Raw genomic sequence first — 26,817 nt, 5'->3', positions numbered from 1 at the left:
CAATAACAACAACAAAAAAAGAAAAAAAACAAAGAATCTACCCTTTACTCAAGGTGGGCTAAGTGATTTTCTGCAAATACCTCATGAGTTACTGACAGGTTTCATCCATTTTTTTTTTTAAGTATAAAGATAGCCCTGCAGTGTGTAAAATGAAACCCATTGGAAGGCTGCTTCCCATAAAATAGACATTAGAATTACCGGGGAGCATCAGCAGTCAAGACAGGAAGAACAAGAGGTAATTGTAGTGGGAAAAAAAAAAAAAGATCAGATCTTGGCAAGAATGGTTTACAAGTTCATGTCAAAAAACCCCCCCAAATTTCCAACATCAACCAACTGAATAGAAGAGATAAAAGATGATATTCATGGGTCCTTTTTCTCTCTGTGCAAAGTATCTTCACTTTTCTTTCTTTCTCAATGAGAAAAGTCTGCTCATACACTATTACATACCACAAAATACTGCTGTGTGCCCAGAGTATTTCTGGGTGTCGGTAAGCGTCTCTGACTACTCTTATTGTTAAACAGAGTCTGGGTAATCAAGAGAATGAACATAAATAACTTCTCCTGGCTGAACAAACTTATTTTCTTGCCACTTTGCTGCTGAATTCGCTCATTAAAAACTGCTCAAAGAAAAGCTCTCCCCTGATTTCTGACCATCTATGGCAATTATATGATATATGAAGACTGTAAACTAAGAGGATACAAGTACATAAACCCTTTCCCTTCAGGAATTTAATCAACAGAGTGGGTGGGATACGTGGGGACCGAGAGAAGGGACAATCCTGCAAGTGGGACCTCAAGGCCCTTAGTATTCTCATCCAAAAAAAAAAAAAAAGACTATTGAGTCAGAAATGAAGTCGTGAAGTTCTAACCTTTAGAAGAGAACATGAAACAGTGAACAAAGGAATCTCTTCCCAACACATGCTCCTTGCTGAGAGATTCAAACTGCTTTGTCTGGCACAATGTGGACACCCCAGCCCATGCTCAATCACACGTGGATCAGCCATCTTTGATTCTCCAAGCTGGAAAGAGAACTGGAACACTGTCAGATCTGGACACAGTGGTATGGCTATGTCTGTTTACTCACACTCTTCCCTTGACCATCTTCTCCCTCGAGTTGGATGTACTCTTGCAAAGTGAGGGTCTGAACGGATGATCTACGTGCCAGTCATGAATTCTACTCTGTAAAACAGCAAATAGCAAATCCCGGGGTTGTCAAGGAGGACTCTGAATGGGAAGATTAGACTAGGGATGTGTGAGAGGTGGGATGAGAAGACGCATCCCTTGTAGCCTGCAGGAGTAACTCTGGCACTGGCACAAGATTCATAGCCAGCCCTAAGCAATGCTGGCATGGAGGGTAGAGATGCAGTATCTTGCTCAGAGTCTTTACTAGGTTTGGGGCTGGTTTTATGTGTTACTCCTGAAGCCAAATGTACCTTTTTATTTAATCTTTACAAGAAATAGGCATGTTTCTTGTCCAAAGTGCAAGATCTACTTTCTGAATTTATTAAAGAATAAAGCAACGCTATAGAAAAGAAGAACCTTAGGAAAAGGTGGGATCACTGTTCTGGGTTTTCCCAGTGCTTAGCTGCCTGGTTTGGAATATTAGTTATAGCCTTTCAAGATTCTAAGAGTTGCGGTGTAGGCAACCATGGGCAGTCTGAAAAAAAGTCCTGCTTTTACTTCATGGAACACCAGAGAGGAGGAGGAATTACCAAGTTGGTGGGGGAGGGCGCTACCCACTCTGAAATCTCTTGGCTATAGTGTCCATGGTAAAAGCAGAGTCTTACATGGATGATGATGGTATTATAATGGCTGCATCATTATCAATAACAGGAATGATTCAAGCTCCAGCACATAATCTCTTAAGGATTTACTGAGAAAGAACATGTTATTAAGAAAAGAATCATAGTGGAGAGGGTCTCTTGGTTTAATATAAATTTGGCTTACAACATTTAAATTGATGCAAATTTCACATTATTTATAGGATCCCTTTGTAGCCTCTGAACCTGTCATTCTGAGGAAAAAAATTTTTTTCTTTCTAAAATGTAGCTACTAAGATCATCAGAATTCTACTTAATATAATTAAAAGCCTAAAAAGTTTTAAAATACAAGCTAAATTATGTTCTTTTGGAACTCCACAGATTCCCAACATTTTGACGAGAAAGGATTTCACAGTAATTCTGTCAATGACAGTTTTCTTTTTTGTTTTTCAGTGCTGGAGATCGAACCCAGGGCCTTGCACATGCTAGGAAAGCACTCTACCACGGAGATGCATGTATCATGAGATACATTTAATAAAGCCAATTTCTGGAAATGAATCAATCTTTAGGATGAATGCCTGAGTCAACTGATAAACTCCACAGATACTAATATGTCCAAGGGGAATGCCCTAGACAAATATTTTTTTTTAAAAAAAAGTGTTTAAAAATGGATAACCCATAGCCAAGCTATGCAACAATAAACCCATAAGAAAAGGGATCTCTGTATAGCAAAACCTGTTCAGTGTATGCCCTTCAAAAAAAGGCAGCAACAGGAACCAAGAAATGGCAGAAGTTGCTCAGCCAAGTACTAGGGTCAGAGAAAGCATTGGCACCTTCAGACCCTGGCTCTCTAGCCAGCTAAGCTGACTGGTCACCCCTGGCTCTTACAAATTTGTTCATGCAAAGTACACAGAGATTAAACAAAATTAGAAAAAAAAAAGCCACAAATAAAAAAAAAATGACACACACACACACACACACACACACACACACACACACAAAACCCAAAACCCAGAAAAACTTTTCCTGGCTCTCCACTACTGGTAAAAATGTGCTGATTCAAAATCTTCTGCTTTAACATGGGTCTTAGTGCCTTTTTAAATCTGTTCTAGAGTACTGACTTGTTGAACCCTCTGAACAGGGTCTTTCTCTAAGTGTCATGAGGGCTTAGAGACAGACAGCTGTCATGTGTGCAGCTGCTGGCAGACAGTACAATGACACTGGACCACAGACCTCTGTGACACTTGCTGCCATTTTTCCATTGCAAAACCCAAAAGCAGCAATGGGGAGTCAGCTGTGTGGGTGGGATTCTTCTCAAAAGACAGATGAGGAGATTGAAAGCTACAACAACAGTTCCTCCCTTGAGGAAAGATGGGAGGCAGGGAGATGTCTACAGTTATTGAACAGGTTTCTGCAGGACTGTAACTTCAAAAAAAAAAAAAAAAGCAATAGTAGCAGCAAGAGAGGAAAGAGGATGTTTTTACACTTTGGACTTTTTATCAGGCACTTAAAATTGTTGGAGAGACATGCCATTCTGAACCAAAGATGTGAAAACTGGGTTGGAGTAATCATTACAAGTGGTCTAATCAATGGGCTGTTCAGAAGCAAAGTGAAGGTGTAGGTGGAACCTCTCTGTCCATCCTTTTAAGTGCTGACTTTCAAGTTTTCTAAATGCCCACAACCACAGCAATGCCAGCGGCGATGGTAACAGCAGGAACAGTTCTGTCGTGTCTGTTTTCTGTGTGTGTTCATTCTGTGGCTGACCGGAGGATTCTGGTGTCACACTGAGAAGGCTCTGGGAATGTGGCACAACTACTCTCCAGGGTCAACCAGATCCATGTTGGAGCCAAACATCTTCACCAGCTGCTCTTCGTAGTGCGAGATGTTCCTCTTCATGATGTCCATGCAAGGCCCCAGGAGCCGCTCAAACGCCTGGACATCCATTACTGCATGGTGAAGAAGAGATGGAGGAGAGCTGGGATGAACAATGGGTCTCTGTCCTACATATACTCACTCAAGTGAGTGGGAGATTATATAGACTTTGGGATGGGGGAAGGGGAGATGTAATGTTCCTGCATAAACACAGCAGGCGTGTGTTGTCTGAAGATCAATGAGTCTAGTAGCCACCTGTCTTGCGTGTCCCAGAAATGCTGGTGATGGTATTGGAGGTACAGCTTAGTGCTGAAGTCATTGCCTCCCAAAATATTTGCTAAAAAAAAATAATACAATTCACTTCTGATTGGTCAAACTGCCCAGACCTAGATGCGAGTGAAAATAACACTGCACATTAGGAAAGAGAGAGAACTTTTTTTTTTTTTTTTTGCCACTGTTGGGGCCTGAATTCAGGCAGGGCCTGGGCACTGTCCCTAAACTGCTTTTGCTCAAGGCTAGCACTCTACCATTTGAGCCACAGCATCACTTCTGGCATTTTCTTTTTTCTTTTTTTTTTTGCCAGTCCTGGGCTTCAGCTCAGGGCCTGAGCACTGTCCTTGGACTTTCTCAAGGCTAGAGCTCTACCACTTGAGCCTCAGCACCACTTCCGGCTTTTTTCTATGTATGTGGTGCCAAGGAATCGAACCCGGGTCTTCATGCATGCTAGGCAAGCACTTTAACCTCTAGGCCAAACTCCCGGCCCCTCTGGCATTTTCTGTGTATGGGGGATTGAGAACCCATGAACCCAATGGCTTCATTCATGCATGACAGGCAAGTACTCTACCACTATAACACATTCCCAGCCTCAAGGGAATTTTCTTACCTAAGCATTTGACATCTCCAACTGCGTATGCTGAAGCCGCTCTGGGTTTATTGGTGACCAGTGCAAGCTCTCCAAAGTACTGCCCCTTATGGCAGCGGGCAATCTCAACTTCCTGGCTCCCAGCATCCTTGCTTGTTTTCGTCTACAGCAAGAAGAGATGACCTGAGCTGACTCTAGGATTAAAGCTGGACATGTGCGCACTGACATTCCCCCCTCACTACACACACATATTTTGCAGAAATTCTACCATGGAAACCCCACTGGCAATGCATGATGGTCTATTTCATCAAAGGAGCTGGATTTTACCTGGGGCTCCCTCCAGGTTTTAACATCTCTTAGGTAATGAATAAACATCGAGAGGTAAAGTACAGACCTTTTTTTTTTTTGCCAGTCCTGTGGCTTGAACTCAGGGTCTGGGCACTGTCCCTGAGCTTTTTTTGCTCAAAGCTAGCACTCTACCCACGTGAGCCACAGCACCACTTCTGGCTTTTTCTGGGTATGTGGTATTGAGGAATCCAACCCAGGGCTTCATGCATGCTAGGCAAGCATTCTACCCTAAGCCATATTCCCAGCCCCAGAACATTTTCTGTAAAAGATTATACATGCTTCTAGAGATGCAAACTGCTGAGGTGCAATGGAAAAACTATAGTCTGCTAATTCTAAGTAATGACAAATCTTCTCTTATCTCATATATTACAAACTACAACCTGACTCATTTTGAGATAGTACCTGTCTTAGACCTTTTTTTTTTTTTTTAAATAGTTCTAGGGATTGAACTCAGGGTTTCACATGGACTAAGCAAACATTCTACCATTTGACCATTCCTTATAGGTGACATAATTTCTTTTTCTGTGTCAGCTGCAGCTGTGTCAGGGCTTGAACTCATGGCCTGGGCACTGTCCCTGAGCTTCTGTGTTAAGGGCTAGTGCTCACCTCCAATTCTGGATTTCTTAGTGATTGATTGGAGATAAGAGTCATGGAATTTCCTGCCTAGATGGGCTTCAAAGACTGGTCTTTCAGGTCTCAGCCTCCTGAGAAGCTAGGGGAACAGGCATGAAGCCACTGGTGCCTGGCTTGAAACATCTACTACATCTGTATTAATGAATGGCTTTACACATGGATGAGCCTCTGGAAGTCACATATTAATAATGTCTTGATAGAGTAAAACACAGTTCAGATTACTTAAATAGTCACTTTCTGTGTAAATACCGGGCACCTTGATCTTCCACATAACTATACACAAAAACTCACCTTGCTTTTTATCAAAATGCTCACTTCACCAGATTCTATGATGTAAAAGCTATCAGCCTTGTCACCCTGCAGGAAAAGAGACTTAAGTCAGAGCCATAATGACACTAACAAGAACCAGAGAAATAAACTTTTTCGCCTGGGATCAATCTATACTTATTTCCAAATCTTCAAACAAATCAATGGCTAACAAATTCAGAATGAAACTTGAGGATTCTGATCACTAAGAGAGCAGCATAAGCCCAACACGTCTTAAGTATCTGGCTTTTTCTGTGTATGTGGTACTGAGGAATTGAACCCAGGGATTCGTGCATACTAGGCAAGCACTCTACCACTAGGCTATACTCTTGGCCCCAACCTTTTTTTTGATCCCAACTATGTTTAAGGACATCAGGTTGGCCTTGAATGCCATCCTCCCAAACCTCTGCCTCTTGAGTAGAATCACACATGTGAGTCACTTCTATGGCTACACAGAATTCTTTAATTGCAGTAGATTAATCTGATGATTCTTACATAACCCCCCTCCAAAAAAAAAAAAAAAAAAGACCATGAGAAAAAAGGCACAGAAGAAATAGGAGACATTTTACTAGTCCAGTTGATTACAGAAGTCTAAAAAGGGTGGTTTGTGTTGTTGGACAAAAGGATATATTTCTATCAAACACAGGAAAGGAAGAGGGCACCAATTTCCAATCTTTATTCAGGTTTTAACATCAAGGAATGAAGATTACTCGGGGTGATATTCAAATATCTAAAGGAACAGAAACTAAAATCCCAGGGGGGGGTGGTGAGTGGAAGCCAAGAAGTCTGCATTATCTCAATGGAATGGAAACCAAAGGGCTGTATACCAAAAGGACACCAAAGGACAGCGCAGCTGCTGGGACTTACTCCCTTGCAATGAACTCCCAGTAATGGAAGACCTGATAGCGGCTCACCATGTAGACCAGGCTGGCCTCAAACACAGCATCCTCTTTGCCTTGGCCTCTCAAATGCTGGGATTACAGGCCAACAGAGCCAGTTTTCATTCATCTTATAAGACAAGTAAATGCAGTAGTTCTGCAGGTGGTGACTTCTGGAGGGTTGGGGGAAAACTGGAAGAGCTATGCAAAGGTCCCATTTACCTGAGCAATTATGCGCTCTCCATCCTTATAGATTTTTTCTCCTATTACATCCACAATCTTCATTCTTTCTGACACCTAAAGAATGGATACACTCACAGTTTATAAAGAAAAGACCTTAGCTGAATTCCATAATGTCTATGCAATATGGAAATAGTTTTAGCAGCTTTTCCCCAAAACAGATTTTTATTCAGTTACCTCTAGTGATTTAAGGAGTGGCACAGACTCAATAAATGATTCAAACATCTTCCTCTTTTTTGCATTGTTTTTTACTATGATTCTTCTGAAAGTCACCCGATCCTACAAGAAAGAATATGAACATGCCTGTGTAAGAAAGCAGCCCTGAGCCAGGCACTCGCTCGTCGATCACACCTGTAATCTAGCTATGCAGAGGATGAAATCTGAGAATTGTAGTTCAAAGTCAGCCTGGGCAGAAAAGTCTATGAGACTCTTATCTTCAATTAACCACCAAAAAAGCTAGAAGTAGAGCTGTGGCTCAAGTGATAAATAGTGCTAGCCTTCAGTAGAAAAGATTAGGGACAACACTCAGGCCCTGAGTTCTAGCCCCTGGACTGACACATACTCATAGATGGTGCTGTAAAATTTGAGCCACAACTCTACTCTAGCTTTTTAGAGGTTAATTGGAGACTTTTCTGCCTGGACATTCTCTGAACCAAGTACCTAGGATTGCAGGTGTGAGCCGCTGGCACCTGACTTGTGTGATCTATTCTTAAGCCACTGTATCTCTCCTTCCCTTATCTTTCAGGGACACTATTTCTAACATTAGTAAGTCACAGTAAAATACACTTTCATGTCTTTTAAATGTGTCATCATTGAAGAAATATATCAATTTTACAGTACATATTTAATTCTGCTTTTAAGATAAACAAGCCAAACTACTATAGGTTTTAACATTAAAGTGAAATACAGAATTTGTACGAGAGAGTGATTTTATAAAGTTGGATATAGCCGGGTACTAGTGGTGCATGCCTGTAATCCTAGCTACTCAGGAGGCTGAGATCTTTAAGGATCATGGTTCCAAGCCAGCACAAGCAGAAAAGTTCCCATGAGACTCTTATCTTCAATTAACCAGGGCAAAACAAAAATACAAGTAGAACTGTAATTCAATTGGTAGCACTAGCCTGAGCACAAAGAGGCTCAGGGACAGTACCCAGGCTCTGAGTTCAAGTCCCAGGACCATAAAAAACAAAACGAAACTTGAGGATATTAATCTAGATGCTGGCAGAAACAATGTGGGTCATGCATAGTAGAAGATGGGGATTATAATAATGATTTGCCTAAATTATTGTAGAAAAGTTATTTTGCAGAATATGCCAATCAATCTCCCACAAGTAATCTGTCTAAAACCATTGGATACTGCCACGAGCAATGAAGATGTAGATGGTGAATTTAGAGACAAGTTAGTACTGTGACACTTAGAAATAGAAAATGTTATTAATAAATTTTCCTAAAACATTTGTTTTTCTAGGCTACTGCTTCTTTTTTTTTGGCCAGTCCTGGAGCTTGCACTCAGGGCCTGGGCACTGTCCCTGAGCTTCAACCACTGGAACCACAGTGCTACTTCTGGGTTTTTCTGTGTATGTGGCACTGAGGATTCGAACCCAGGGTGGACTTTATGCACGCTTAGGCAAGCACTCTACCGCTAAGCCACATTCCTGGCCTCTGCTTCTTTCCTCAAGACAAGTTGAACTATGTAACCCAGGCTAGCCTTGAATTCATATTCTAGTTCTTCAACCTTCCAGGTGCTGGAATATCAATTGTAGCTAGCCACATGGGTTTCCTCTCATGTTTAGATATGGAGGGTTATTCTCTTTCTACCCTTTTCTGATCAAACTAGAAAATATATGAAAGCTGTTTGTTCCTACAAGGTCAGAAGATACAATCACTTCTCTGTAACTTCTAGTAAATGGCTTGTTGGTAAATCAATTGGAGGAATCATTTCTCTTACTCACCAATCCCCAAAGGGAACCTTCTGAGGTAGCAACAATGGTAGCTGCCCTCGGGGTATTGTACATCAGAGCCAGTTCTCCAAAACTGCCACGGTTGTCATATTGACCAACAGATCGTGTCTGGTTGTCTTTTGTTACTAAAATGTCATAGGTTCCCCTACAAGAAAGAAAAAGAAACAATTTAATTAATTCCATCTGATTAGTCAAGAATTGGCAGGTACATAAAAAACATCACAGGGGATTGATTCTTACACCTTTTTATTTATGTTTTTTTTTTTTTTTTTTCCAGTCCTGGGCTTGAGCTCAGGGCCTGAGCACTGTCCTTGGATTTTTCTCAAGGCTAGAACTCTACCCCTTGAGCCTCAGCACCACTTCTGGCTTTTTTTAAGTATGTGGTACCAAGGAATTGAACCTGGGTCTTCGTGCATGCTAGGCAAGCACTCTACCACTAGGCCAAACTCCCGGCCTATTTATGTATTTTTTCATCTTGGTCTTTAGTCTATGACCTTGATAAACTCACTTGTAGGTGTGTGTGTGTGTGTACACTTTAAACTCAGGGTCTAGGTGCTATTCCTGAGCCAGCTCAAGGTTAGCATTCTACCACTTGAACCACAGCTCCATTTCTGTTTTGTTTTGTTTTGGGTAGCTAAGCTAATTGAGGATAAGAATCTCACAGACTTTCCTGCCTGAGCTGGCTTCACACCACAATCCTCAGATCTCAGCCTCTTGAGTTGCTAGGCCCCTGGCATCCAGCCAGAGTCTCTCTTAAAAACAAAATGAAGACATAAAAGAGCTAAAGATGTAGCTCCAAGTAATTGAGCACAAGTAATAAATGCTAGTCCAGGGATTCAATCTGACATTTTCTGTGTATGGGGCACTGAGGAATCGAACCCAGGGCTTCATGCTTACTAGGCAAGCACACTACCACTAAACCATCTTCCCAGCCCCTCTTACCGTTCTATGACATAAAAGTTGTCTCCATCATCTCCTTGGTCAATGACATGCTCATCCACTTGGACTAACCTTTCAAACATGGCATCGAGAACTTGAGAAAGCTGTTCCTAGAGGGCACAAAGAGCAGATGAGCTTTTACACTTGTTGAAAAAAAAATACAATATCTATACATGTCTTCATTTGTGATTAACTAACAGTCTGATATAGGGATACTAGACTGATGTTTAAGCAAATATTTAAGCAGAAGCCTAAGGCCTATCTGACATGAATGCTAAACAGCACAGCTTCAAGTTGTGTGTGTGTGTGTGTTTGTGCGTGTGTGTGTTTGTGCGTGTGTGTGTGTGTGCGTGTGTGTGTGTGTGTGTGTGTGTGTGGTTGTTAGTAGTGGGGCTTGAATTTAGGGCCTGGGAGCTATCTCTGAGCTCTTCTGCTCAAGGTTAGTGTTCTACCACTTTGAGCCACAGCTCCACTCCTGGTTTTCTGATAGTTCACTGGAGATAAAGGTCTCATGGACTTTCCTGTCCAGGCTGGCTTTGAACAGCGATCCTCAGATCTCAGCCTCTTACTTTACTATGGTATTTTGTGAGAGTGGCCAAAATATACAAGGACACTTCTCCTTAGGAGGCAGCCCTGCACTTCATTCCCACCACAAAGAGAAGAACAGGTTAGATTACTGGCTCCACTGTCAAGTGCACAGACACATAGTAATTGCACGAAGTCCCCCATATCTAAAGTGCACAAGGAGAAGCCCTAACAAGAAGCAACCCATACATAGCAATCGCATACTTCCAGTGGGGTAAGAAGAATTTATATGTAGTAGTCTGGAAGATCTAGCTGAGTGCTGGTGGCTCAGGCCTGAAATCCTAGCTACTCAGGAGAATGAAATTTGAGGTCTGCGGTTGAAAGCCAGTCTGGGTAGGAAAGTCTGTAAGACTCTTTTCTTTCTTTTTTTTTTTTTTTTTTTGCCAGTCGCGGGCTTGAGCTCAGGGCCTGAGCACTGTTCTTGGACTTTCTCAAGGTTAGAACTCTACCACTTGAGCCTCAGCACCATTTCTGGCCTTTTTTTTTTTTTTTTTTTGCCAGTCCTGGGCTTGAGCTCAGGGCCTGAGCACTGTCCTTGGACTTTCTCAAGGCTAGAGCTCTACCACTTGAGCCTCAGCACCACTTCCGGCTTTTTGCTATGTATGTGGTACCGAGGAATTGAACCCGGGTCTTCGTGCATGCTAGGCAAGCACTTTAACCACTAGGCCAAACTCCTGGCCCCTGTAAGACTCTTATCTCCCTCCAATGAACTACCAGAACTGCAAGTGGCACTGTGGCTCAAAGTGGCAGAGTGCTAGCCTTGAATTAAAGAGCTCAGGGACAGTGCCCAGGCCCAGAGTTCAAGACCTACAATCACAAAAAAGAAAGAAAGATGGGGCCGGGAGTGTAGTCTAGTAGTAGAGTGCTTGCCTCCCATGCACAAAGTCCTGGGTTCAGTTCCTCAGTACCACATACATAGAAAAAGCTGGAAGCCCAATGACTGGAGAAAGAAAGAAAAGAAAGGAAAGGAATGGAACAGAAAGGAAAGGAATGGAACAGAAAGGAAAGGAAAGGAAAGGAAAGGAAAGGAAAGGAAAGGAAAGAAGGAAGGAAGGAAGGAAGGAAGGAAGGAAGGAAGGAAGGAAGGAAGCAAGCAAAGAAGGAAGGAAGGAAGGAAGGGAGGAAGGAAAGAAAGAAAGAAAGAAAGAAAGAAAGAAAGAAAGAAAGAAAGAAAGAAGGAAAGAAAAAAAAGAAGGAATTTTTGTCGGTTGTGGGACTTGAACTTGGCCTGGGCACTGCCCCTGAACTCTTCAGCTCAAGGCTACTACCCTTTCCTTTGAGCCACAGCACCACTTCTGGTTTTCTGGTTCATTGAAGATAAAGAGTCTCACGGACTTTAATGCCCAGGCTGGCTTTAAATCATGATCTTCAGATCTCAGCCTCCTGAGTAGCTAGGATTACAGGCGTGAGCCACCTGCCTGGCTTAACAAAAATATTTCCTAGACCCAGTTACCTGATCAAGATTTTTGAAAAGGAGAATATCTTTGCAAGCTTCCTGAAGTCTGTATCTCTGCTCATCAGTTTTAGGATGAACCACCTGTCAAGCAAAAAAAAGTCAGGGAAATATTTTATTCCACTTAAAAATCAACCACTGGGGAAAAAAAGCAGCATATTTCTAAAAATAAAGAGCACTTTTTTTTTTTTTTTGCCAGTTCCTGGAGCTTGAACTCAGGGCCTGGGCACTATCCCTGAGCTTCTCTTGCTCAAGGCTGGCACTCTACCACATGATCCACAGTGCCACTTCCGGCTTTTTCTGTGTAGGTAGTAAGGAAGAATTGAACCCAAGGTTTCATGCATGCTAGACAAGCACTCTACACTCTACTACTTAGCCACATTCCCAACCTTGTTTTTTTTGGGGGGGTGGGTGGGTGTCAGGGCTTGAAATCAAGACTTGGGTGCTGTCCTTGGGCTTTCTCAAGGCTAGAACTCTACCACTTGAGCCACAGCACCACTTCTGGCTTTTTCTATGTATGTGGTACTGAGGAATCGAATCCAGCTCTTCGTGTATGCTAGGCAAGCACTCTATCATTTGGTCAAACTCCTGGCCCCTCTTTTTGTCTTTTCTTTTTTGGTAGTGGGGATCAAACTCAGGATGCTGCACTTGCTATATCCTATATCCTACATCCTACATTGTTACCCATTAGCTACATCTCAGCTGGACAGCTTTAATTCTACAAATACCATGGTGAATGATTACAGGGAAAATGATGGGGGCGTGAAGAGTGCTACCATGGAGCCACCTACTGGCTGTATGGTTGGCAGCATATTTACTATCTACCCTGAGGGAGCCTCAAAGTCCTCATCTATAGGGCAGAGGGTTATACACTTTGCTCACTCAACAAACATTGACACCTACTCAGTATCAAGTACTAGCTCCACTCTAGGGATACAGCAGTGAACACATAGATAAAAATACCACTTCCCCATTCGATAAGCACAGGACTGCATGTAGAGACTAGTACTCATATTGATAGGAACTATGAGTGCGTGTGTATGTGTGTCCAGGTGAGGCATTATGCAGAGGCTGATGAGAGCGTTACAATCCCAAGGAGTGAGTACAAGCCGAGGGAGTGAGTCATGGAGATCAGATCTCTGTGGGAAGAACGAGTGAAAACGAGGCTTTCTGGTGGGAGAGTGAATAAGGAGGAGATGGATGTGAGTGATTCTTGAATGGGATGGGTGGGGGGAGGTGGAGTGCAGGTGGAGTGTGCCAGCCAGAAAGTGAAAGTGTCAGATACCAAGATTGAGTGCCAATCTCAGACAAAAAAGAGAGAGGACCCAGGCACTGGTGGCTCACACCTGTCCTCCTAGCTACTCAGGAGGCTGAGATCTGAGGATCTCAGTTCAAAGCCAGCCTGGACATAAAAGTCAGTGAGACATCTCCAATGAACCACCAGAAAACTGGAAGTATCTCTGTGGCTCAAAGTGGGTAGAATGGTAGCACTGATCTGAAGAGCTCAGGGACAGCACCCAGGGGCCAGAGTTCAAGCCCCACAACCAACAAAAACCAAACAAAACCAAACAAAAAAAAAAACCATAGAGTTCAGGGTGACCCCAAAATTATGGGTGCGTGCAACTTAACCATGGAGTTGCTAAGATTATGGAGGGGATAACAATATTTAAACTGAAATAATCAAAGCAAGGTGCTGGGAGCTCATACCTGTAATACTAGCTACTCAGAAGGCTGAGGTCTGAGGATTGTGACTGGAAGCCAGCCCAGGCAGTAAAGTCTGTGAGACTCATCTCCAATTAGACACCAAATAGCCAGATTCTCAGATTTCAGCCTCCAGCATAGCTAAGATTACAGGAGTGAGCCAGCTACAATTACTTTCAATGGCTGCAGAGTCTCTTGATTTCAATGTAACACAATTTAGCCCATGGGAATCTCTTATTTAGGGTCATTTTAGGTTGTTTCCATTTTTCACTGTTACAACATGGCAGTCATCTCCATTTGTACATCCTTGGAAAAGACCCAACTGTTAGTTAGGGCAAGATTTTCCTTTAGGTAATTGCTATGTCAACTGTTTAGAGCTTCTGTAGTTTCACTGTACCCTCAACATGTCCTGCTTTCAATCTGCTAGATTTAAAAAAAAAAAAGAAATCTTATGCCAGGTGTCAGTGGCTCTCACCTACTATCCTAGCTACTCAGGAGGCTGAGATCTTAAGATTGCAGGTTCAAAGCCAGCCTGGGAAAAAAAGTCCCCTTGAGACTCTTATCAGCAATTAACTACTCAAAAACCAGAAGTGGAGCTGAGGCTCAAAGTGGTACAACACTAGCAAAATAAAGCTCAGGGACAGCACCCAGGTCCTGAGTTCAAGCTCCATGACCAACAACAACAAAAAAAGGCATCTCTTTGAAATATTCATTCATATTTTTTTTTTTCGCCAGTCCTGGCTTGAGCTCAGGGCCTGAGCACTGTCCTTGGACTTTCTCAAGGCTAGAGCTCTACCACTTGAGCCTCAGCACCACTTCCAGCTTTTTTCTATGTATGTGGTACCGAGGAATCGAACCCGGGTCTTCATGCATGCTAGGCAAGCACTTTAACCACTAGGCCAAACTCCCGGTCCTTTCATTCATATTTATTTTAACTATCAGTATAATACCTAAATATGTGGATGGAGGAAATCAATGGGAAATATAGTAATTCTCATTTCCCCCAATTCTAAATAATATTTTTGCTTTAGTTTTTACCTTTGGGTCATTATCTTCCTCTTCTTCATCAGGGTTATAGGTCTCTGCACAGACTAAAAAGAGGGGGAAAAAAAAGAGAAAAATATGCATTTATACCAAATGTGTGGTTTTAGATAAAATAGGAAATGAAACACATTTTTCTTTTATGCACTGTTTTTCAAAGTTATAGCCTTTTTTTTTTTTTTTTTTTTACCAGTACTGGGGCTTGAACTCAGGGCCTGGGTACTGTCCTTGGGCTTTCTCAAGGCTAGTACTCTATCACTTGAGCCACAGCACCATTTTCTGGGTATGTGGTACCGAGGAATGAAACCTAGAACTTTGTGCATGCTCAGAAAGCAAGCGCACTACTGCTAAGCCACATTCCCAGCCAAGGACTGTTTTTTGTTTTTTTAAACAGAGTATTGTGCTGGTTGCCACCAGTGGCTCATACCTGTAATCCCAGCTACTCAAGGACACTGCGATCTGAGGTTTAGGGCTCAAGGCCAGCTTTGGTCCAAAAGTCCATGAGACACTTATCTCCAATTAACCACCAGAAAACTGATAGAGCCCTAGCCTTGAAAAAAAACCCCAGGACAGTGGCCAGGCCCTGATTTCAAACCCCAGGACTGGCAAAAAAAAAAAACAAAAACAAAAACATATCTCAGTTGTAGAATGATTGCTTAGTAAGCTCAAGACTCTTGATTTCAAATCTCAGTTCCTCAAAAAAAAAAAAAAAGAGTTTGCATTTTTGAAAGACACTATGCCTTAATTCTTTTCCAAAAATGGTTTTGAATTTACTTCTCTTTTCTAATTCTAATTCTTTCTCGTTTTTCCCCCTATGGTAATAACACTTAATATGAGCTCCACCTTCATTACTTCCTAACACAGTACTGCATTGTTCTTCTTGCATAACCGAAACTTTATACCTGTTCAACAGCCACTCCCCAATTTCCCCTCCCACCAGTCCCTAGCAACCACCATTCTACTCTCTAACTCTATGCATCTATTTTAGTTGCTTTTCTTTTTTTTTGTATATCGTGGGGCTTGAACTCTGGGCCTGGCCCTGACCCTGAGCTTTTCAGCTGAAGGCTACTGCTCTATTACATTGAGCCTCAGTGTCACTTCTTATTTCTGGTGGTTATTTGAAGATGAGAGTCTCTCTCAGACTTTCCTGGCCAGGCTGGCTTTGAACCATGATCCTCAAATCTCAGCCTCCTGAGTAGCTAGGATTACAGGCGTGAGCCACAGGCAGCCAGCAGTTGTTTTTGGTTTCTTTTTTGCAGTGCTGGGGATCAAACTCGGGACCTTGTACAAATGTTTTAGCATGGAACTCCAGTCCCTTGACTGTAATAGAGACCCCGACACAAATGTAAATTTGTGCTGTCGCAGGCTTCATTTCACTTAGCCTAATGTCCTTTTACATCCCTTAACCTGTTTTGAACTTTCTCACTTCCTTCTGTGCTCCTTTTCTGTTCCCACTCAACTTACCTACTTCCTCCTGATCTTGGTCCCAATTGCTTCCTGCATTTTCTTTCCTTTCTTTTTTCATATTGGAGACTGAGCCCAGAGCCTCATGCATGCCTGTTTATTTGACAAATAAGCTATCTCTGTTACCCTAGATCTATTTTTAAGTGCCTACTTGATTCTTGCCCCATTGATTCTACTTTCAAGAGCTTGTCTCTGCAGTGATTATCAGAAGAAGGGCCAGAGTCTATATGATCCTCCATAAAGCTTCAGGAAATTCCAGGCATGGGGCTGGAAATGTGGTTTAGTGGTAGAGTGCTTGCCTAGAATGCATCAATTCCTCAGTACCACATACACAGAAAAAGCCAGCAGTATTGCTGTGGTTTCAATGGTAAGAGTGCTAGCCTGAGTAAAAGCAGCTCAGGGACAGTGCCCAGGTCCTGGGTTCAAGCCCCCAGGGACTGGCAAAAAATAAAAGGTTACACTGTCTTAAGAAAATGAAATGAAAATTAGGAGTTAAGCAAGCAACCCAGTCCCTTGCTTAAGGAAAATTATGTTGCCGTTTCCTCCAGCAGAGGTCGCAGGGGAGCAATATGATATTGTACAAAAGGACAACAGACTATCTGGCACAATTTCTCCCAATTTGTGTGATGTGTACGCACATACATACACACATTGGTCCTGGGGCTTGAACTCAGTCCTGTCCCTGAGGTTTTGTGCTCAAGGGTAGTCCTCTATCACTTCCAATTTCCAGCTTTTTTTTTTTTTTTGGTGGTGGTTATTAGGATATGAGTGTCATGGACTTTCTGCCTGGGCTGGATCCTCAGATCTGAGTGGCTAGGATTATAAGCATGAGCCACCAGTGCCTGGCTGCTTCCAAAATATTTAATTGGTGCTTTTAGACACTTTTATCCAGAAGTGGGAATCATTATATTTTACTTGAAAGGGAAATTTCCCTCTTTCATTTCTATAAATGATTCTGGTCAAGGTGCTAAAACTCTGTGCTACCTTGCCAGCACCCCATAGACAGTTGACACAACCTGGATCTATTAGTGAGGTAGGGATGTGCAAACAAAATTCTGTAGATTAGTTGACTTAAAGACCAGAAATTCACTTTCTCACAGTTCTGGGGCTGAAAGTCCACAGTCTAAGAACTGGTAGATTTTGGTGTCTCCTGGGACCTCTTCATTAGCTAGTAAAAATTTGCTTGCTTTCTGTATCCTCACATTTTAATATCTCTTTTCTCTTTTCTTCTTCTTCTGGAGCTTGAACTCAAGAGCCTGATTACTGCTCTTGAGCTTTCTCAGGGGTAGCGCTCTACCACTTGGACCACAGCACCACTTCTGGCTTTTTTTGTGTATGTGGTACCGAGGAATCGAACCTAGGGCTTTGTGTATGTTAGGCAAGCACTCCACCACTAGGCCACTGCTTCTGGGCCCTGCATTTTGGTATGTCTTTAAGGACAGTAGTCCTATCGCAATAGGAGTTCCATTCCTCTCTATGTCTATGATTAGCTTTAATCATCATTTTCCCCCCAGTACTGGGCCTTGGACTCAGGGCCTGGGTGTTGTCCCTAAGCCTCGTTGTGCTCAATGCTAGCACTCTACCACTTGAGCCATTGCACAGAGAGCTACTTTCAGCTTTTTCTGGACAGCTTACTGGAGGTAAGATTCTCATAGATTTTGCTGCCTGGGTTAGCTTTGAACTGTAGTCCTCAGATCTCAGCCTCTTGAGTAGCTAGGATCACAGGCATGAGCCACCAGCTCCAATGTCTTTAATGACCTTTTTGCTCAAGGCTAATGCTCTACTATTTGAACCAAACCTCTAGTCCCTTGATCATCTTTGTAAAGCCCCTAGTGCAAAAGAGGCATTCACAGGGAGCTATTCTTCAGATAGCCCCAACAAAGATGATCTCTAAAGCAAGACACAGAACAAGCTGAATCAGGGACTGGGAATGTGGCTTAGTGGACAGAGTGCTTGCCTAGCATGTATGAAGCCCCAGGTTTGATTCTTCAGTACCACATTCTTCATACCACAAGCTGAATCAATATTCAGTCTAACCAGAGAATGACAGGAATACCATTATAACTGAGGAAACAATTCAAATGGTTCCAAAAGGCATAGCAGAAAAGCTAGTGCAGAATAATCCAAAATATCAAAAATAATAATAGAAAAAATTGCTTTCAGGGCCGGGAGTTTGGCCTAGTGGTAGAGTGCTTGCCTAGCATGCACGAAGACCCGGGTTCGATTCCTCGGTACCACATACATAGCAAAAAGCCGGAAGTGGTGCCAAGGCTCAAGTAGTAGAGTGCTTGCCTTGAGAAAGTCCAAGGACAGTGCTCAGGCCCTGAGCCCAAGCCCAGAACTGGCAAAAAAAGAAAAAAAAATTGCTTTCAGAGGAATTTTTATAATTGTAATCATAAAGAAATACTAATGACAAATGCAAAAACAAAGATTTTATATATAATATAAACTATGTACAGATATTCAGAACTTAAAATGAAACAGAATGAAGAAATAACAGGTAATTTTACTTTTTAGCACAACACTGATGATGCTACTATATTTTCACTTAAGATGAGTTTATTTTCATTTAAAATTTCTTAACTTAAAATAGCTTAAAAGTAGTATGTCATGAAAGAGAACACATACCTGATACCCGTCTGCTAAATCTGCTAGGAATTGGAACTGCAAAAAAAAAAAAAAAAAAAAATAGTAATAATAAAAGCAAAATTTAGTCATTATTATGTCACAAGTTCCCCTCCTCCCCTTTATTTTTGCCAGTCCTGGGGCTTAAACTCTGGGCCTTGGTGCTGTCCTGCTCCCCCTTCCTCCCCTCCTTTTTGTTTTTTTTTTGCTAAAGCCCACTGCTCTACCACTTGCACCAGAGCACCACTCCATCTTTTATAAGTAGTTTACTGGATATAAGAGTCTCACAGACTTGGGGCTGGGAGTTTGGCCTAGTGGTAGAGTGCTTGCCTACTGTACACAAAGACTGGGATTTGATTCCTTGGTATAACATGCACAGAAAACGCTGGAAATGGTGTTGTGACTCAAGTGGTACAGCTGTAGCCTTGAGAAAGCCCAAGGATAGTGCTTGGGATCTGAGTTCAAGCCCTGGAACTGGCCAAAAAAAAAAGTCTCATGGACTTTCGTTTTAAGCAGCAGCTAGGATTACAAGTATAAGCCAGCAAAACCTGGCAAAATTTCTTACTTTTATTGAAGTTACTATCTGAACTTATCCTACACTGATCCAGGAATTATGGCATATACCTATAATCCCAGCATGTCAAGTAAGGACCATACAGCCATATTCCAAAAAGTTAAACTAGAAGTTCTTTCGAATTTCCTAACTACCTTCTTTACCTTAGGAAGAAGTAGTAACAAGCTTCAAAGAATAAAGCCATAAGACAAAGTTCAGAGTGTAGCAACTAAGGCTTTTATGGAAGAGAAGTCTTTTTTGTTTTGTTTTGTTTTGTTGTTGTGGGGCACTAAGGGCTTGGGCATTGTCCCTGAGCTCTTCAGCTCAAGGCTAATGCTTTGCCACTTTGAGCCACAACTCCACTTCCTGTTTTCTGGTAGTTAAATGGGGATAAACAGTCCAGGACTTTCAGGCCTTGAAATAGAAGTCCTTAATAGGGAAAGAGGGAAAAAAGAGCCTCTATTTTAGAACCAGGGAGTGGCAAGAAGGTTCTCCAAGTACAGATAAATACTTGGCTTCTTTTTTTTTTCCTCCCCAGTCCTGGGGCTTGAACTCAGGGCCTGAGCACTCTCCAAGAGCTTTCTCAAGGGTAGCTAGTACTCTACCACTTGAACCACAGTACTATGTCTGGCTTTTTCTGTGTATACAGTATCAGGGAATGGAACCCAAGGTTTCATGCATGCTAGGCAAGCACTCTACCATTAGGCCAAGCTCCTAGCCATAGACTGAGGTTTGTTTGTTTGTTTTTGCCAGTTCTGGAGCTTGAACTCAGGTACTGGGCACTGTCCTTGGACACTTTTTGCTCAAGGCTAGCACTCTGCCACTTGAGCCCAAGCGCCACTTCCAGCCTTTTCTGTTTATGTGGCACCAAGGAATCAAACCCATCAAATCAAATCAAGCTTCGTGCATGCTAGGCAAGCACTCTACCACTAGGATACACTCCAGGACCTCAGGCTGAGTTTTATAAAGATCAGTCTGGCTGAAGGTAGTAGAGGAAGGTAATTGCTTAGGTTAGATATGACTTGTGGGTAAAAGAAAAAAAAAATGGATCACAGAGATGGGACAAAAATCTGCAGGTTAGTGATAGACTCAAAGTCTCCATGTTTGTCAATCAAATCAAGTGATAATTTTAAAAGACACAATATTCAACAGGGATCTCATTCAATCTATAAATAAAAGTTTTTGTCATAGGTTCTAAAATTATATAATGTCAGCATTACAAAGTATCTATGAAGTCATCTAGTTTGGCTATAGCAAGCAGGCTTGCATTCACATGGCAACTGTAACTGATGTCACCAGTCCATCTGACTCATCCTGGACTCCTCTTTCACTACTCAGGTTTACTTCATTAACAAATTCATCTGTTCTCCCTCCCACATCCTCTCTTGAATCGATTTATCTTTCTCCATTCTCTATGGTTAGTCTAGTTGGAAGCAAATCATTTCTTGCAAGTCTTCTCACTGCCAATCTTGCTCTACAATAGTCCATAGTCATTAGAGTAAGCTCAACATTTTTTTTTTTATTTTGCCAGTCTTGGGGCTTGAACTCAGGGCCTAGGCACTGTCCATGGGATTTCTCAAGGCTAGAGCTCTACCACTTGAGCCACAATACCCCTTCCAGCTTTTTCTGTGTACGTGGTACCAAGGAATTGAACTCAGACCACTAGGTCACTCTCCTAGCCCTAATCTTAACACTTAAGAAGACAACTTGAGGGGTCGGGAGTTTGGCCTAGTGGTAGAGTGCTTGCCTAACATGCACAAAGACCTGGGTTCGATTTCTCCACACCACATACATAGAAAACAAGGTGGAAATGGTGCTGAGGCTCAGGTGGTAGAGCTCTAGCCTTGAGAAAGTCCAAGAACAGTACTCAAGCCCTGAGCTCATCAAGCCCAGGACTGGCAAAAAAAAAAAAAAAAAAGACAACTTGACAGTCTCTATCAAAATTTCTAATTATTAAAGTCCTTTAACTCAAGACCAATTCCACTTCTAGGAATAAACAAAACTCATAAGCCTGGTGCTGGTGGCTCAAGCCTATAATCCTAGCTACTCAGGAGGCTGAGATCTGAGGATCGAGGTTCACAGCCAGACTAGGTAGTAAATTCCATGAGATGTTATCTCCAATTAACCACCAGAAATCCAGAGTGTTAATTAGGCTCAAGTGGTAGAGTGCTAGACTTGAGCTGAAGAGCTCAGGTACAGCACCCAGGTTAAACTTGATGCTTGCTTTAAAGCACTGTTTAGAATTTTCTGTCACTAATTTTTCACTATCATTTTCCCCACCAATAACAGGATTTGAACTCAAAGCTTCAGGCTTGCTTGGCTTGCTTGCTAGCCTGGCATTCTAACACTTGAACCAGGCCTCTAGATTGGCTTTCTTTTTTGTACCAGGCCTGAGTCTTGAACTCAGGGTCTGAACACTGTTCCTGACTCTCTTTGCTCAAGACTAGCACTTGAGTCATAGCTCCACTTCAAGTTTTTTTAGTGGTTAAATCTCATGAACTTAAAGAGTCTGGGGCCGGGAGTGTGGTCTAGTGGTAGAGTGCTGGCCTAGCATGCACAAAGCCCTGGGTTCAATTCCCCAGATACACAAACACAGAAAGAGCCAGAAATGACACTATGGCTCAAGTGGCAGAGTGCTTTCCTTGAGCAAAAAGTGTCCAAGGACAGTGCCCCAGGACTGGCAAAAGAAAAAAAAAAAGAGTCAGATAGATTTTCCTGACCGTTCTGGTTTGGAACTGAAGTCTCGGATCTCAGCCTCCTGAGTAGCTAGGATTATAGAAGTGAGCCACCAGCACCCAGCTGTAGTACTTCAGAGTAGAGAAACCAGGCAGATAGAGCCTTCACTAAATGATCAGGGTTATCATCATCACTAATGAAACAAATGAGACATCTGGCCAAGTGCTAGTAGTTCATGCCTATAATTTCTAGCTATTCAGGAGGCTGAGCTCTAAGGATCTCAGTTTGAAGCAGCCTGGGAAGAAAAGTCTGTGAGACTTTTATCTCTAGTTAATCACCAATAAGATGGAAGAGCTGTGACTTAAGTATTAATACACTAGTCTTGAGCAAAGCTCAGGGACAGTGCCCAGGCCCTGAGTTCAAACCCCAGGACCTGCACAAAAAAAAAGAAAAGAAAAAGAATAGGTACGGACTATGAAGAACAATGCAAAGGAGAGACTGTTAAAAGATCACAAAATGGGGCCGGGAGTTTGGCCTAGTGGTTAAAGTGCTTGCCTAGCATGCATGAAGACCCGGGTTCGATTCCTTGGTACCACATACCAGAAGTGGTGCTGAAGCTCAAGTGGTAGAGTTCTAGCCTTGAGAAAAATCCAAGGACAGTGCTCAGGCCCTGAGCTTAAGCCCAGGACTGGCAAAAAATAAATAAATTAATTAATTAATTAATTTAAAAAAAAATGTTCCAAAGAAGGTCATAGCTTTGTAGTTTTAGGGGTCACAGTGGAAGGAAGATAGAGTCATTCTTGATTTGCTTTTAAAAACGCATTTATCCCAGGGAGACAGTTGTCATTGTCCTCTTTTGAAAGATAAGAAAATCTGAAATCAAACAGGTCTGACAACCTGTCCTTGACCACAAAACAGAATGGCTGCAGAGCTCTGGAAAAGAACTTCGAATTTCCTCTGAATTAATAATATTATGTGTAATAAATTACTGGAAATGAAAAAGCAATTTCTGTCTTTTAGCATGAATAAACCTAGAAATACTGTTCAGGACATTAACTCCTTCTCAGCTGTGACTTCAATGTGAGGCCAGACCACATTTAAGTTTATCTAGTGTTTTCTTTTCTTTTTTTTTTTTTTTTTTTTTTTTTGCCAGTCCTGGGCTTGGGCTCAGGGCCTGAACACTGTCCCTGGATTTTCTCAAGGCTAGGGCTCTACCACTTGAGAGCCACAGCACCACTTCTGGCTTTTTGCTACGTATGTGGTACCGAGGAATCAAACCTGGGTCTTCATGCATACTAGGCAAGCACTCCACCACTAGGCCAAACTCCCGGCCCTATCTAGTGTTTTTTTTTTAATATGATCTAGTAACATTGAGACCAAGAATTGTCTCTTAAGTGTTCTCATTGCTATGTTAAATTTTGACTGTTCAAGAGAAAGAAACTTCTTAATTGTGAAACTGACAAGTATAGGATTAAGTGATCAAGAAAATGAGATTGCTGGCTAGGAATGTGGCTTAGTGGTAGAGTGCCTGCCTAGCATTCATGAAGCCCTGGAATTCCTCAGTACTACATAAACAGAAAAAACCGGAAGTGGTTCTGTGGCTCAAGTGGCAGAATGCTAACCTTGAACAAAAGAAGCTCAGGGACAGTGCCCAGGCCCTAAGTTCCAAGCCCTAGGACTTGCTAAAAGAAAAAGTGAAACGTTTTCCGTATCTTTGCTTAAGGTAGTGTGTTAAGTGTGTGTGAGTGTGCATGGTGTGTGTCTAGCAAATGTATGCACGCATACTGGGGCTCAAACTCAAGACCTGAGAACTTTCCTTTAGCTTTTATGCTCAAGGCTAATGCTCTACCACTTTAGTCAAGGCTTCACTTCTGGCTTTTTGGTGGTTAAATCACAATAAAAGTCTCATGAACCTTCTATGTTAGCTTCAAACTCTGATCCTTGTATCTCAGCCTTCTGAGTGGCTATGATTACAGGCATGAGCCACCCAGCACCTAGCTCATATCCTTGCTTATCGTATCCTTGCTTAAATCAGATGCACAAAGTGCTGTCTTTTTTTACTTACAACCCACACACTACGTAAGATAGTACTTATCTTCACCTAATTTGATTCCACTGATTTAACTAAATTATAAATAGCTATCATCAGCATATATTTATATACTATCACATACATATATATATATATATATATATGTGTGTGTATCATCAGTATATATATGTTGATGATAGTTATTCACTGCTATTCATTCCCAGGGACCACATTTAAAGAAACTAACCTAAGCAGGGATGGAAGTGATCTGACTTAAATATGCTTCTTCATAGGAGAAAAGACTAGAGATGAACAATTTATGCCAAATATTGACAACTGTTGAATGTAGGTGGCCAGCAGACAGGGTTTGTCTGAATCTTTTTGTCTCTGCTTTGAAGTTTTTCACTTTTGTTTTTTTTAATGTCTTTCCCCAAAACCATGAACTCTTTTCCCACCAAAGTTAGACAGTCATTTGTGTGTGAATGTGCTGATCCTTAGGGAAGGAAAGCAAGCTAAAGGGGACAAGGGAATCTTATCCAGAGGTGGGGAAGGACAAGGGAACTTTATGTTTAAAAGGGGTGACTAGCACTCTCCCATACCATGCCAATCCAGAGGAATAACCCGCATCAATCATGGGGGGGGGTGCACACCCAGTCCTGGGGGAGTGGAAATAGCAATATACTTTGAGGGTGGGTGGGTGAGTGGACGAGGAGACTCTGAAGTGGAAACCCTACAAAGTCCACTAGAGAGCTCTCAGGGGGCTGTGGCACAATGCCCAGAGTGTGGGGTGGTGGTGGGGGGCGGGGATCCCCACAATTCTACATTCCTGGTACTTCGATCCTCTCCTTTTTTTGGGGGGGAGGGTTAAATAATACATCTTTGGTCTCCACAGTTGATCACCCTCCCCCCCCCACCATCATTACCCCCCTACACCCCCCCTTCGGTCACCACCGGCCACCTACTTTCCAAGTCCTCCTCTTCCTCCTCCTCCGATTCACTCTGCTCGTTCTCTTGGGTGACCTGGATGGACTCGGGCTCCGGGGTCTGCAGCCCCAAGGCGGTGGCGGCGGAGGTCTGGGCTCGGGCCTCGCGCAGGCGGGTGAAATAGTCCACGGCGAAGTCCACCAGGTCGGGCGGCTGCTTCCGCAACACCTCCACGGTGTAGCCCTGCAACAGCTCCGTGAGCCCCGGCGGGATGTGAATGTGGCTCATCGCGGCGACGGTAGGGTGAAGACAGCCCGGCGGGGTGGGTTGGGAGGGTGGGTGGGGTCCGGGCCGTCCGCAGTCACCGTCTCTTCCCCACCCCCCCACCCCCTGGCGTCGTCGCCCTCCCTCACGCCCGCCCGGCCGCGCTCTCTCCCTCGGCGCCCGACCGCGAGGTTTTTTTTTTTTTTTTTTTTTTTTCCTCCTCACACACGCACGCGTGCGCGCGCAGCCCGGCTCCCGGCCTTCTCCGCGTGTAGCGTCGGTCTTGGTGAGCGCCCCGGGGTGCCGGGGGTGGGGTGGGGGGGGAGGCGGGAAATGAGGAGTGGCGGGAGGAACGGTGGTGGTCTTGTGTTTCCGGGCGTGAGGTGGGGTGTGGGGGGGGGGTGTGTGTGAAAGCACCCCGCCTTCTCCCCCGCTTAAACTACCACGGCGCCGCCACTGCTGTCACCCGGCCGCCGCCGCCGCCACCGCCGCCGCCACCGCCGCCGCCGCCGCCGCCGCCGCCGCCGCCGCCACCGCGCCGCGGGGACCCACGGGCCAAGCGAAGCTGGACGGGCGGGGCGGGCGCCCGGGTTGTGACGCACGCGGCCGCGGGCGTGCGCGTCCCCGTCGGTTCACCGGCCTGCAGTGCGCGTGCGCCGCCGCGCTGGGTGCGCGCCCGGTCGCGCGCGTTCTCTTCTCTGGGCAGACCTGGGGCCTCCAGCCTGGCTGCGCAGACCTCGCCCGCGTTCTCTTTTCTTCTCCTTTTTTTTTTTTTCTTTTCTCTCCCCCCCCCCCAGTCCTTGATCTTGAACTCAGGGCCTGAGCACTGTCCTTGAACACTTTTTTGCTCAAAGCTAGCACTTTACCACTTGAGCCACAGGGCCACGTGCAGCTACCGAGGAATCGAACCCACGGTTTCATGCATGCTAGGCCAGCACTCTGCCACTAGGCTACCTTCCTGGCCCCTCTTTTCTTTTCTTTTCTTTTCTTTTTTTAAAAAAATACCCGTCCTGGGGCTTAAACTCAGTTCCTGGATGCTGTCCTTGAGCTCTTTTTCTTTTAAACTCAAGGCTAGCACTCTACCACTTTGAGCCACAGCCCTGCTTTGGAGATTAGAATCTCACAGCCTTTCCTGCCTAAGCTGGCTCTGAACCACCATCCTCAGATCTCAGCCTCCTGAGTAGTTAGGATTACCAAGTGTTTGGCATCACCCGTTCTTTCAAAACACAGAAAGACCACCAGGGAGATAGAGACATCGGGTCACTCAACTGTGGTTTCTGCTGAATGAAAGGACCCCAAGAAACAGGACCAAGCTGGGAGTGTGGCCTAGTGGTAGAGTGCTTGCCTAGCATACATGAAGCCCTGGGTTCAATTCCTCAGTACCACATACACAGAAAAAGCCAGAAGTGGTGCTGTGGCTCAAGTGGTAGAGTGCCAGCTTTAAGCAAAAGAAGCTCAGGCACAGTGCCAAGACCCTCTGAATTCAAGCCCCAGGACTGGCAGGAGGAGGAGGAGGAGGGGGACTAGCCCAGAGGAAGATCTGGAAAAGAGCCATCCCTGTAAGAGCCAAAGGCTTGTCAGGACCACCCTGGAAGCCAAGTACAGGGGTAGAATGAGCATAGATCTTTGAAGAGTCCAGAGGATATGAGATAGAATGCTACCCAGGTGTTAAATGTATCATCAAGATGGTCATTTTGAGT

General features: G+C 43.6%; 1 protein-coding gene across 1 annotated transcript; it reads right to left on the bottom strand.

Annotated features, from left to right (window-relative positions):
• Positions 1-3,235: 3,235 nt before the first annotated feature.
• On the bottom strand, positions 3,236-25,435 carry Prkar2a (protein kinase cAMP-dependent type II regulatory subunit alpha). The gene is made up of 11 exons (XM_090323686.1): positions 24,892-25,435; positions 18,672-18,707; positions 14,577-14,629; positions 11,838-11,921; positions 9,803-9,909; positions 8,852-9,005; positions 7,077-7,178; positions 6,882-6,956; positions 5,767-5,832; positions 4,516-4,657; positions 3,236-3,706 (listed from the first exon to the last, which is right to left on the bottom strand). The coding sequence occupies exons 1-11, from the start codon at positions 25,139-25,141 to the stop codon at positions 3,573-3,575; spliced, it is 1,203 nt and encodes a 400-aa protein (XP_090179812.1). The 5' UTR covers positions 25,142-25,435; the 3' UTR covers positions 3,236-3,572.
• Positions 25,436-26,817: the final 1,382 nt, after the last annotated feature.

Source organism: Megascapheus bottae, chromosome 32 (genome assembly GCF_031878675.1).
Source record: "Megascapheus bottae isolate mThoBot1 chromosome 32, mThoBot2.hap1, whole genome shotgun sequence".
Classification (NCBI taxonomy): domain Eukaryota; kingdom Metazoa; phylum Chordata; class Mammalia; order Rodentia; family Geomyidae; genus Megascapheus; species Megascapheus bottae.
This window is presented reverse-complemented; position numbering and strand designations above follow the sequence as displayed.